This window comes from Amblyraja radiata, chromosome 14 (assembly GCF_010909765.2).
Source record: "Amblyraja radiata isolate CabotCenter1 chromosome 14, sAmbRad1.1.pri, whole genome shotgun sequence".
Lineage (NCBI taxonomy): Eukaryota > Metazoa > Chordata > Chondrichthyes > Rajiformes > Rajidae > Amblyraja > Amblyraja radiata.
In genome coordinates, this window is record NC_045969.1 from 23,450,049 (window position 1) to 23,463,372 (window position 13,324).

The 13,324-nt window shown below is 48.2% G+C and overlaps 1 protein-coding gene across 7 annotated transcripts in view; it reads right to left on the reverse strand.

The window, feature by feature from the left end:
* Positions 1 to 13,324, reverse strand: part of shroom2 (shroom family member 2) — a 150,317-nt gene that overhangs the window by 4,294 nt on the left and 132,699 nt on the right. For 6 of the 7 annotated variants that reach the window (XM_033032784.1, XM_033032790.1, XM_033032789.1 and 3 more), the window contains 2 exons: positions 7,185 to 7,856; positions 2,200 to 2,733 (listed from right to left, as the gene is read on the reverse strand). In XM_033032784.1, coding sequence (XP_032888675.1) covers positions 2,200 to 2,733; positions 7,185 to 7,856 — 1,206 coding nt within the window. Of the gene's footprint in view, positions 1 to 2,199; positions 2,734 to 7,184; positions 7,857 to 12,083; positions 12,163 to 13,324 lie in introns of those variants that run through there. The other variant, XM_033032791.1, reaches the window with a different exon arrangement.

Consider the following 13,324-nt stretch of genomic DNA (forward strand, 5'->3'; position numbering starts at 1 on the left):
TCAAAATGACCTTGAGTCAACGGCAGAAGTCCTACGATATAAAATGCAGCCATTGTGTGCTGCTGGGCTTCTCCCCATCACTACTACCTGACAGAATCACTATCAGTCAAGGGTTGAGAGCTTTGTGGCCTACAGTGGGCCAGCACCCATTCATGTATAAGCTGGGAAAGTGTAAGATTGGTCAACATCAATGAGAGTGGAGACTGAGGCTAGTCCAAGCGTGCCACTCGTCTTAAACAGCTGCTTCTCCACACATCAATCCACACCATCATAGATGAACATTATGACCAAGATTCTTGTTTCAGGAGTGGAGCCCAGTCCATCACGAGCATAACTCTCCCCACCATCAAACGTATCTACATGAGGTGCTGCCTCAAGAAACTGGCATCTATCATCAAGGATTCCCCAGCCCTCCCCACCATCCGCATACCCTCTTCTCACTGCGGGCAGTAGGTAAAGATACTTGACGTCCACACCTCCAGGGCCAGGAACAGCTACTTTCCTACAACTATCAAGTTCTCGAAAATCCAAATCCTCTGCCACAGAAGGTAGTTGAGGCCAGTTCATTGGCTATATTTAAGAGGGAGTTAGATGTGGCCCTTGTGGCTAAAGGGATCAGGGGGTATGGAGAGAAGGCAGGTACAGGATACTGAGTTGGATGATCAGCCATGATCATATTGAATGGCGGTGCAGGCTCGAAGGGCCAATTGGCCTACTCCTGCACCTATATTCTATGTTTCTATCTTGGCAATGGAACAGTATTTATAACATTATAAATTCACCTGCCTCTGATTGTAAGGGTCCTACACTTGTCTTCACTAATCTTTTCCTTTTTATACATCTAGAGAACCGTTTAGTCCATTTTTATATTCTCCGCAAGCTGTCTTTCATGCTCTCCCCCCCCCCTTAATCAATCCCTTTGTCCTCCTCTGTTGTGTTCTAAATTTCTCCCAATCTTCCGGTTTGCTGCTTCCTCTGGCCAATTTATATGCCTATTCCTTGGATTTAACACTATCCTTGATATCTCTCGTTAGCCATGGTTGAGCAGCTTTCCCTGTTTTATTTTTTTGCCAGACAGGGATGAACAATTTTTGGAATTCATCCATGCGGTCTTTAAACTTCAATGCTCCAGTGACCCAGGTTCAATCCTGGCCTCTGGTCTTGTCTGTGTGAAGGTTACACCTTCTCCCTGAGGCTTAAGTGAGTTTCCCCCAGACAATCCAGTTTCTTCCTGGCTTGCAGGTTGGTTAGCCGCCTCACAGAAATAGCCACAGAGCAGGTAGGAGACAAAAAGTAGCGAGAGGGTAGAACGTTGATGTGCACGTGAGAGAGAATGTGGGAGAGAATTACTGAAAATCAGGAGAAGGGAAATAGAAATGATGGAATTGTTCTGCTGGAAGGCGCGGGCAGGGACCTAAAGGTCTGAGCCGCCTCCTGTGTTATGATAAGTAAGCAATGTTAGTACTTGACCATCAACAGCAGCAAAGGTCTGACTGCACTTAGGCAGATCTCTAATGTTTTGAGGTTGGTCGAAGCACTGAGACCTAACATGCATTTATCTCCAAGCCTGCACATCATCATAGTAGGCACCCTCCCCGGTTGCAGCTCACCAGAGCCACAGGGGTAGCTGTTTAATTGCAGAGGGGTATTGTTCTGTCTGAGTCGCCAACAAACTCCTGGGGTCTTGTGTCTATGTCAGTGTCGCAGGGCTATTCAGTGGGAAACTGAAGGGAGCCGCAACAATACTTCTTTGAAACTGTCCTTGCCTGGACCTCTTCTGACACTGAGCTGGGTGAGGGGGCTGGTGTGGGTGGAAGGGCCTGGGAATATTTCTCTTCGTTTTAGCCTCTGATTAAATTGGGAGTTTATGTAAGGAGGAGGGGGATGGAGGGGGGGGTAGAGGATGATTGGAGCCCAATTTGTATATTTCAAGACATGTCCCCAACCCCAGTCTGGTACACGTATCCCTGGTATCTGAGGTTTGTCCTTAATTTAAAAAAAAAACATAGAATAGGATAAAAGACTACAATAGTAAACAAATAACTCCAGTTATTGTTGGAATGACAAGGTTGTGTCACAAGGTGTGGGAGGAGGCTCTGGAGGTCGTTGCTGTTCTGCCCATTTCAATAATCTAGGGGACTAAAAGACACACCTCTCGTGGTCTTTTCCTGCTCTTTACCGTGAAACAGGCGATCTTACCTTTCCTCCGTGACCCTGGGCGAGTGCGGTCGAGGAAGCAGCTTCCTGCGTTGCTGGGCTTCTTCCATGAAGGTCTCATCTTTGGGGAATATCCCTTCCATCAGGTCCATGGTGGTCTTCATTTTAGAGTTAGGGTACAAAATGTCAGCCAGGGATCGGTCTTTGACGACAATCTCCCTCACCAGTTCTTCAGACTTGATGTCCTCCACGCTCTTCTCCCTCGAGTTTGGGCAATCAGACACAGAAGAGGCCTCCTCACCGGGCCCCGAGTCACCTGCCCCTGTGTGCTCACTGGCCCTCCAATCCGCCTCAGCCGGCTGCTCCTGCTCCTGCCGGGAATACGCGGCAAAGAGGGAGTAAGGATGCTCGCGGCTCCCGAGGGCTTTGGGCTGCTCTTCTTTCTTGGGGTAGCCGACGAGGTCTACGTTGTTCAGGAGGTTGTGTCGGCTCTCCTTCTCAGTCTGGCTTTCCGACCGTACTATCTTAATCGGCACCTTCTTGACCGTCTTGTTGTTTTCAGTCACTTTCTCGATCCTATCAAGGAGAAAAAGGAAAGCACTGCTGATCAGAAAGGAAGCAGAAGGGAGCACGTCAGAAAGAACAAGCTGTGAAAACCATCCAACTGGCTCCACTCCACAGTAAAATGCACAAATCCTTCTGATGCAGATCCACCTACAAACTGACTGGCCACTCAGGACACCTGGTTCTTTGCTGTGATTAGCTGCTAAACCCTAACCATTAACATTATGAATAACCATTGTGGGCAGAGTCCACAGATAAGATCCTTATCTGCTGAATGGTGAGCAGATAGAGTGGGATAAATGGAAATGTGAAGAATGCATGAAAGATAAAAGGGCAGCTCACCTTTTGGAGAGGTTACAGGAAGGTTGCTGATTTTAAAAGGACATTTTCCCCAAGGACAATGAACTAAAGGTGCTCATTTTATGGCCTAACTCGCCAAACTCCAGGAACACACTGGAGAACTCCGAGAAAATATGTTCACCGTGGGATTCCTCAAAGTCAAGAATATTTAATTGACATATGAATTGGGAATGGAACAATTAAATTTGTATTTTTTAGCAGCTTTACAGACACAATCCGGGCCTCTGTGAACCTGCGAAATTCCAGACAACCCCATTGTCGTTATTAAAGAGGCTGTTGAATGCAAGTACCCTCTCCTCAGCTCAGGTAGAGTTCTTGCTATTGAGACTCAAGCCCTGAAACTTGCCATTTCACCGGAGATAAGGACCTCAGCAGTGGCAGAGACTTGCACATGAGCACTGAACCTTGAGCAGAGAGCCCTCTCCGTTACCACTGCCAATGTTTACCCCAAAACACCATTGGTGGAAAAAGCTGACCTGGCCATCTATTTTATGAACGTTGGCAGCAGCTTCCTGTGAGCAAACATGCTGCTGTATTTGGTATTTAGCAACAGCGACCGCTCTATGCCTTTATTGGCAGATCTTAGAGATGCTCTGAGATTGAAAACAAACTAGCCAGCCATGAGAGAGCAACTCTAGTTGGTCCTGTGCTCATAATACGCAATCTAATCTGCCCTGATATCCTCGCAGGTGAAGGGGTGCCAACATTTGCCTAGTTATTTTTTAGTTTAGTTTAGAGATACAGCGTGGAAACAGGACCTGGAACAGCATGGAAACAGTCTGTATAAAGTCTGTACAGGCAGCACCCGAGGCCAAGATCGAACCCAGGTACCTGTAAGGCAACAACGCTGCTGCTGTGTCACTGTGCTATCCTCTAAAAATGTATCAGATATAAAACTGATATGAACCAAAATTCATTTAAGCCAAAGGGCTGAGAGTGAGGTGATAACTTATGTAGCCTGGAATAATTTTCTATATGCAGAAGCTCTGTGATGGCAAGTCCAGGGCTCATTGAAAAGCACCCTGGAGGAATTGTGCATGGCGTGGGAGCTCATCTGTTAAGACCTTTTAGATTTTTTAATTTAGGTTAGCGACACAGCGTAGAAACAGGTCCTGTTTCGCCCACTGAGTCCACGCTGACCACAGACCACTCGTACACTAGTTCTGTGTTATCCTAGTTTTGCATCCAACACACTAGGGGCACCTTACAGAAGCCAATTAACTTACAAACCTGCACGTCTTTGGAATGTGGGAGAAAACCAGAGCACCCAGAGAAAACCCAGACGGGAGAATGTACAAACTCCGTACAGACAGCGCCCATAGTCAGGATCGAACCCTGGTCACTGACATTGTTAAGCAGCAATTTTAGTTTAATCAAATGGAGTGCAATTATGTAAGGCAAAACACAATGGGTAAACTCAGGCAGCATCTGTGAAAATATAAAAAGTCAATGTTTCAGAGGCACCTGTTCGGCATTACACAAATGCCTTCTGAATTTGGCATCCTATGCAAATCTGGGCTCTGAAATTACAAAACCAGGCATTGCATCTCCCTAATTATCAGGCCGAGGGCCGGTCAACACAGTTCCTTAAAATTATTAGGTCACACAGCTTGGAAACGGGCCATTTGGGCCACCAAGTCCATGCCAACCATCAAGCATCAACAGTATTTACACTGATCTCATTTCGTTCTTCCCACATTCCAGTCAGTGCCCCACCGAACTCATCTCCACATACCTTGACTCCATCCTATCCCCCTTGGTCAAATCCCTCCCCACCTATGTTCTAGACACCTCAGACACTCTCCGCCGCCTCCACGCATTCCACTCTCTGGGCCCTCACCCCCTCATCTTCACCATGGATGTCCGGTCACTCTACACCTCCATCCCCCACCAGGATGGCCTCGGAGCCCTCCGGTTCTTCCTCGACCAGAGGAGCAACCTATACCCAGCCACTGACACTCTCCTCCGCTTAGCGGAGTTGGTCCTCACCCTCAACAACTTTACATTTGACTCCTCCCATTTCCTCCAAACACAAGGCGTAGCTATGGGCACACGCATGGGCCCCAGCTACGCCTGCCTCTTTGTCGGGTACGTTGAACAATCCTTGTTCAATACGTACCAGGGCCCCATCCCCGACCTCTACCTCCGTTACATTGACGACTGCTTTGGGGCCACCTCCTGCACCTACACACAACTGACTGACTTCATCCACTTCACCACCAACTTCCATCCGGCACTCCAATACACCTGGACCGATTTCCGACACTTCCCTACCATTCCTTGACCTCACCATCTCCATCGCAGGGGACAGACTCCTGACCGACATACATTACAAACCCACTGACTCACATGGCTATCTGGACTACACGTCTTCCCACCCTGCCCCCTGTAAAGACTCCATCCCCTACTCCCAATTCCTCCGCCTACGCCGCATCTGTTCCCAGGATGAGACATTCCATACCAGGGCATCGGAAATGTCCTCGTTCTTCAGGGAACGGGGATTCCCCTCCGCCACCATAGATGAAGCTCACACCAGGGTCTCATCCATACCCCGTAACACTGCTCTCTCTCCCCATCCCCGCACTCGCTACAAGGGCAGAGTCCCTCTGGTCCTCACCTTTCACCCCACCAGCCGGCAAATACAACACATAATCCTCCGCCATTTCCGCCACCTCCAATGTGACCCCACCACTCGCCACATCTTCCCATCTCCCCCCATGTCTGCCTTCCGCAAAGACCGATCCCTCCGCAACTCCCTCGTCAATTCTTCCCTTCCCTCCCGCACCACCCCTTCCCCGGGCACTTTCCGTTGCAACCGCAAGAAATGCAATACCTGTCCCTTCACCTCCCCCCTCGACTCCATTCAAGGACCCAAGCAGTCGTTCCAGGTGCGACAAAGGTTCACCTGTATCTCCTCCAACCTCATCTACTGCATCCGCTGCTCTAGATGTCAGTTGATTTACATCGGGGAGACTAAGCGGAGGTTGGGCGATCGTTTCGCCGAACACCTCCGCTCAGTCCGCAATAACCAACCTGACCTCCCGGTGGCTCAGCACTTCAACTCCCCCTCCCATTCCCAATCCGACCTCTCTGTCCTGGGTCTCCTCCATTGCCAGAGTGAGCACCAGCGGAAATTGGAGGAACAGCACCTCATATTCCGCCTGGGGACCTTGCGTCCGGATGGCATTAACATTGAATTCTCCCAATTTTGCTAGTCCTTGCTGTCTCCTCCCCTTCCTTAACCCTCTAGCTGTCTCCTCCCACCCGCCCGCTCTCAGGCTCCTCCTCCTCCCCTTTTTCCTTCCTTCTCCCCCCCACCCCCCATCAGTCTGAAGAAGGGTTTCGGCCCGAAACGTCGCCTATTTCCTTCGCTCCATAGATGCTGCTGCACCCGCTGAGTTTCTCCAGCAATTTTGTGTACCTTCCAATCAACTCCCTGCAGGTTCTAATACTCATCTACACACTAGGGGGCAACCTAACCCACATCTCCTCATGACCCTCTCAACACCAAAATATCCTAAAGTATTTCACAAGATTTTCCCCAAGCTAAAAGGGGCAGAGAACCAGAGAGCGCCTTTAACCATCTCTGAGATGGACCCAAGCAAGGTTTTCTGGACTGTACCTTCCGGTTTCTGTGCTGTATGGGGAGGGCAGTGGGTGTACAGGAAAGCCACCCATCTACCCCCCCACGCCACAGTATCCAAGTCCTTCCATGTGTAGGAAAGAATTGCTGGTTTATACCGAAGCTAGACACAAAATGGAGGAGTAACTCAGCGGGTCAGGCAGCATCACTAGAGAAAAATAATAAGTGACGTTTCAAGTCGGAACCCTTCAGTCTGAAGGATTCCAACCTGAAATGTCACCTATTCCTTTTCTCTAGAGAGGCTGCCTGACTCACTGAGTTAAACTCTCGCACTTTGTGTCTATTCAAGTCCTTCCATCGTGGAAACAGATCACCACAGCGTCGCAGCTGTGGAAGTCGTGGACCCACCAAGCAAGGACATTCAATATAAGGACAGCAGCAGCTCATGAAGGTGCCAGCAATGGATGTCAGCACTGACCCCTGTAAATGAATTCTACCCAAGTGGTTAATGAACATTCACCTGGTCAGGCCGTCGTCCTCCAGAGTTACTGGTGGTTTATCGGTCAGTCTCTGCGGTGCAAACTGCGGAGAGGGAGAGCGAGGTGTATCCAGCACTGGCCTGTGCGGACAGTGAAATGCAGAGGTTTCAGCGCTGTCCACTTTGCCCTGTGCGATCTCAGAGCGGCTGGAGTACTCGGCCAGCCCAGTCCCCGACCCGTCACTCCCACCGCTTGTCACACAGCCTGGCACCAGGCCGGTGCAGTCGGCTGAGGCCTGGGCCGCTCCCTCCCACGTCTGGTCGGGCAGAATCATCGTTGGCTGGGGCGTTGCGGCTCCCCCCGAAGGCGGGAGGTCCTGCTGCCGGCACTTGTCCGCTCTCGTCTGGGCCCCTCGCTTCCTGTTGGCCGGCGGCGGGTCCTCCGGATCCTCGGCTGCTGACCAGTTCTTGCTCAGGTCCCGGCCTCTGGGGCAGGACTCCGGACTGTCCGCCTCAGCCTGCCTTCCCCCTTGGACCTCGGTCTCCTCGGGATAGTGGTGCCTGCTCATCATGCCGACTGGATGGCCATGTCTTTCCTGAGGCAGATGCTCACTCCTCTGGGCATTCCTCTCCGACCAGGCCTCCTCACACGTTGTCTCCAACTGGAAATGCCGTCCCTCCGAGTTATTCTCCAAGCTCGCAGAATCCAGGTGCCTGACAACCAAAAACAGATCATTAAAATTAATTAAAGTTTCGCACTGAAGATTATCTACTGAATCTTGGGAGTGCAGAAGGAGGCCGTTTGGCCCATCGCGTCCATGACAGCTCTTTAGTAAAGCCAAACAAATGTCTCCACTGTCACATGCTCATTACAGATGGAGTTTGGGTGCAGGACATGTCTTGAACGGTTCAAACAGTGGAACATATCAAAGGGTTTAGCACCATTCCATATTGATCATACATGGCTAACGTAAGGATCACAGTTATCTTCTGTAAGCATCGCTGCATCTTCAATACAGATAATGCAATAATCTTTCTACACATTGATCATGAAAATGGCATTGAAACAATCTTCAATGGTTTTGTCACTCACAATACGGTCTCATCTACTGAAGAAAAAGCGAACACACTCTGAGTGACAGCTTTGCAGAACACCTCCAAGTCTGGTGGCACCTGCAGGGGGAAGGAGCAGAGCTGGAGATTTGGGTCAAGTGACTTGCCTGATGACAGGGTCAAAGACTTGTCAGAGATGTTGGAACACAGACCCAAGGCACCACCATCACCTGGGTTTGGAAACTGAGGCAGAACCCAGCTTGTGTCTCAGGGATAGCATTCCAAGCCTGATGGTTGGTGCATTCATAGTCATACAGCACAGAAACAGGCCCTTCAGCCCAACTCGTCCAGGCGATGAACATGCCCCATCCAGGCTAGCCCATTTGCCTGCATTTGGCCCATATCCCTCTAAATCTTTCAATGTATCTGTCCAGATGTCTTTCAAATGAACAAGTAATACAGAGAGCAAAGGTTTAGAGGCAAATGGCCCAAACTCGGGCAAATGAGACTAACTTAGATGGGGCATCTAGGTAGGCGTGGATGAGTTAAGCCATGGCCTGTTTCTGTGTTGTATAACTATGATTGCACCAGCAGTCAGGCCTGGAACACTGTCCCTGAAACACAAGCTGGAATCTGCACTGCAAGCTCACTAGGCTGTTTCCAAAACCAGGCGGGTTAGTGCCACAGGTCTGTGTGCCAAAATCTACAACAGGGCCTGCAATCCTGTCTTCACACACATCTCATGTACCGTGAGATGGAAAGGAAGAATGAAGGTAGATTTCTGCAGCATCTCACACAGCCTCAATACAGCACTTTACAGCCAACACGTGCACATATAGTTTAGTCCCCATGAAGGAAATATGGGCAACAATTTACAGCGTGAAAGAGTGCACTGCATAGAAATAGGTTATCTTGTTCTTGCCAACCAAGTTGGCATTCTGGGCAGTTCTGGGCAAATCCCCTTTGCTTGTATTTGTCCCATGTCCCTCTAAATCCTTCCTATTCACTTATCTGTCCAAACGTCAATTAAATGTCTTTATTGTACCTGTTTCTATAGTTTACTTTGGCAACTTGTTTTAGATATGGATTTCCCTCTGAATGAAAAACGTTACCTCTGAGGTCCCACTTAAATCTCTCGCCTCTAGTTTTGGAATTATCTGCTCAGGGGTAAGCATTTTATCCATGTCCCTCATCATCCTGTACACCTCAATAAGGTCACCCTTCAGCCTCCTGCATGCCAAAGATAGAAAAAAAATGCATGCACAGCAAGCTGCCACAAACAGCAATAACCAAATATACTTCAGTAATTGAAAGGCATGGGTTGTTGATCAGAAACGTTAGCACTGTTTCTCTAGTCACCAAACTCTGCCTGACCTATGGGTATTTTCAGCACTTTGTGTTTTTATTTTGTATACAAGAGAAGCAGTTAAAAAAAATGTTTTTAAGGCAGAGGTAAGTAGACACTTGATAAGCAATGGGGGGGGGGGGGTGAAAGATTACCAGGGGGAGGCGAAGCATGGGAGTTGAAGCTACAGACAGAAGATCCGCAATCTGTTAGCAGAGTCCAACTCCTACTCTGAATCTGTGCGTTTGTATTTCAGTTGCAATAATTACCCTGTTCTCCACTAAATAATGCACTGGCATATCTTTGAACATAGAAATAGCAGTAGGCCATACCTATCTTCAATAATGTTATGTCTGACCTGATCTTGGCCTCGACTCCATTTCCTTCCTGTTCTTATAACCCTCGATTCCCCTCAAGGGTAAAACTGACTTAACCCTGAGGAGGATTCCAAAGAGTCACAACCCTTGACAGATGAGAAACTTCTCCAGCACTTCTCAGATGAGTGAGCCCTTATTCTGATGCATTTGACTGAGAGAATCACCCCCTCAGCATCTACCGGCCATGTTCAGTGAGATCTATTGAGCACAGATCCAGCCCACTTGTCCCAGGAGTCAATCCAGTGAACTTTGCTCACTAACCCCACGTACATCCACCTTTCCAAAAGAGACGACCAAAACTGGACGTTGTACTCTTACCAAACCTTGTGCAGTTGCACAAGAACACAAGCAAATAGGACCAGGATTAGTCCACCGGACCCCTCAACCCTGCCCCACCGATGATCATGACCAGTCTATGCTGGCCTCAACGGCCTTTCTGGGCCAGATGGTCAGAACCCTCAATTCTTCAAATATATATTTTTTCCAAATATCTCCACCTAAATGTGCCTAAAATCCAGACTCCACCACCCTCAGGTGCAGAGAATCCCGTGACTGTATCCTCCAAGAGGAGACATGTTTATGCACCACAGTACACCTCTGCTGCAAGAAAGACTTTAATTGTTCTGTTTTGGGACATATGACAATAAAACACTCTTGTAAATGACCGGCCTCTTAATTTGTTGTTCATTACGCTCCTCCTGTGGAAACAATATGCAGCAAGATACCTCTACATCAGTGCTCAATTTTACAAACAACTGGGCTGTCTGTCCTTTGGTGTAGTTGCGAGTTGTGACTGCCTGCCTTCTCCTGGCCATTAACTGACATAAGCAAAGGATGAAGTACAATGAGAAGTCTTTGTGCTCCACATTCTTCATCTATTCAAAACCTACTCAGCTTGTCTGAGCCAAGACTACATCAGCTGCTTTGTTCACACCCACCCATGCCTGCAAGGTTAACTGAACTCTGCAGAGTTGCCCTGAGCCTGGTTTTTTGACAGCAGGAGAGACTCAGCTCATGGGTGTCAGTGTACAGGCACTGGTAAGTCGATGAGAAGAATCAGACTTGACTTAAAAGCTGATGGATTTGCTGAGTGCACCTGAGAGAACTTGCTTTAAATACATCGACTGGAGAACAAGGTGGCTCGGGGCACCTATTGATCTCCACTGCTCTTCCCTGAATAGTGCATGCAATCCTTTACATCCACCCCAGCAGGCAACAGGGGATCTCGCCCGAAACACAGCTCTTCCTAGAAGAGTCTGAAGAAGTGTCCCAACCCAAAATGTAACCTATCCATGATCTCCAGAGATGCTGCCTGACCTGCTGAGTAACTCCAGCACTTTTTGTCCTTTTGAGTATCAACCAGCATTTGCAATTCTTTGTTTCGATATCCTTCAGCCCTTGTTGAGCGGAATGGAGGCGACGGCTGTAATGAGCTGCAGCTAGGACTGTAAAATGGCGCCTCTTGCATATGGACTCATTCTGTACTGACTGTGGTATTGTGTTTATGTATGGTGATAGTGTTGCTAATCTATATGCAAAAAAACTTTTCACTGTACCTTGGTACACATGATAATAAAGAAACCATTGAACCACTGAACTACACTCAAGTCACTTACTCTCTTATAGTTGATGGGAGAGCTGTCTGGGGAAAGGGGTGGGCGAGTGATGGAGGTCATGCTGATAACGCTGCAGTGTCCATTGCCTGCACTAATGAGGTGTTCAGACTTGTAAACTCCCAGTGGCCATTCTGATCTGACTAGTAACACATCACAGACAATAAACAAAAGCTGTAAAATGTATCTTCCCACTGCCTCTAACGAGGCTGAACATTTTGCTGTTGGGAAAGTTTTGATGTTACGTTGCCGTTTTGTTTTCTGTGCAGCATTGAATAAGTTCCCTTGAACTAATCTTTTCCACACGACTCTGGGGTGAGGCGGAGGACTCATTAGATTTTCTCTGCATGCTCCAAATGAGGTTTAGATACATGGCGTCCACTAAACCGGTCAAAGCACTGGGGAACTCCAGAACGCAGAGCACAGAGAGTAACAACAATTCTGTCAGGTGTCACATGGTGCATGCAAATGGAGTTAAGAGGGGACTGAGCCCAGCATTCTGACTGAGACAGGGCTGCATTCAATCGCATGCAACATGCTGTGCACATCTTACAATTCAGAAGGAGAAGAGAGAGAAAGGATACTTCCAAGAGCCAGTCGCACCCAATGGAAAGGACCTGTGAAGTGTGAAATAACCAAAAAGAGTGAGGTTCATTTACAAAGCTATCAGGTTTCCAAGCTTTTCAACATGCCTGTGCCTCTTCAAAAAAAAAAATTACGACAACAAACACAACCAATTTATAAAGCATCTTTAAGAACCTCAGCAAGTCCTGTAGTGGTTTTCCATCACTTCCATCAGAAACATAGTTGGTAATTCAGATATAGGCCGTGGACCAGGGACTATCCTTTGAGGTTAACCAGCTTGAAAAATTGAGGGATGCATATTGACCAGTCACCTGGAGGAACTACTCTGCTTTTCAAATCCTGGCCATGGGATTTGCTGAAGGACCAGAGAAGCCCTTGATTTAATATTGCGTCCAAATGTCAGCGTCTGCAACAGTGCAAAAGGGGGAGCCACAGTGGCGTAGTGGTAGAGTTGCTGCCTTACAGAGCCAGACACCCAGGTTCAATCCTGACTACAGAGTTTGTACGTTCTTCCCATGACCACGTGGGTTTTCTCCAGGTGCTCCAGTTTCCTCCCACACTCCAAAGACATACAGGTTTGTAAGTTACTTGGCTTCTGTAAATTGTCAATTGCCCCTAGTGTGCAGGATAGTGCTAGTGTACGTGCTGATCACTAGTTGGCACGTACTTGGTGGGCCGAAGGGCTTGCTTCCACGCTGTAAATCTAAAATCAAAGGAACCTGCCGAAATTATGTGCTGAAGTTTCTGGATGAAGGCTTGAGTATTCGGCCCCAGGGCTGGGAGTGCTATCATGCTATCACTGGGTTGAACATAGACATATGAGACATATGAGACAGAAAGTGGCCATTCAGTCGGTGGAGAATGAGTTGCCTTCCTGATCCCACCTTCAAGTACTTGGTTAGTGCACCACTCTTCACATTCACCGATGCTGTTAAATGTGATGAGACTTGCTGTTTGTACCGCCTGTTTGTAAAGTGTTCCAGATTCCCATCACCATTAAAGTGAAGAAACACTTCTTCTTCCCTCTAACCATTCACTTTCAGCATATCCCAAGGTCCCTATTGCCTCTTAGGTCCCCAATGATTTTATGCATCTCAGGCAAGTCTTCACTCAGATTTCTCTGCCCCAAAGGAAACCACCTCTTCTATCTTTCCTCATAGCTACAGTTTTCCAGTGCTGGCAACATCTTCATGAATCCCTTCGGAACTC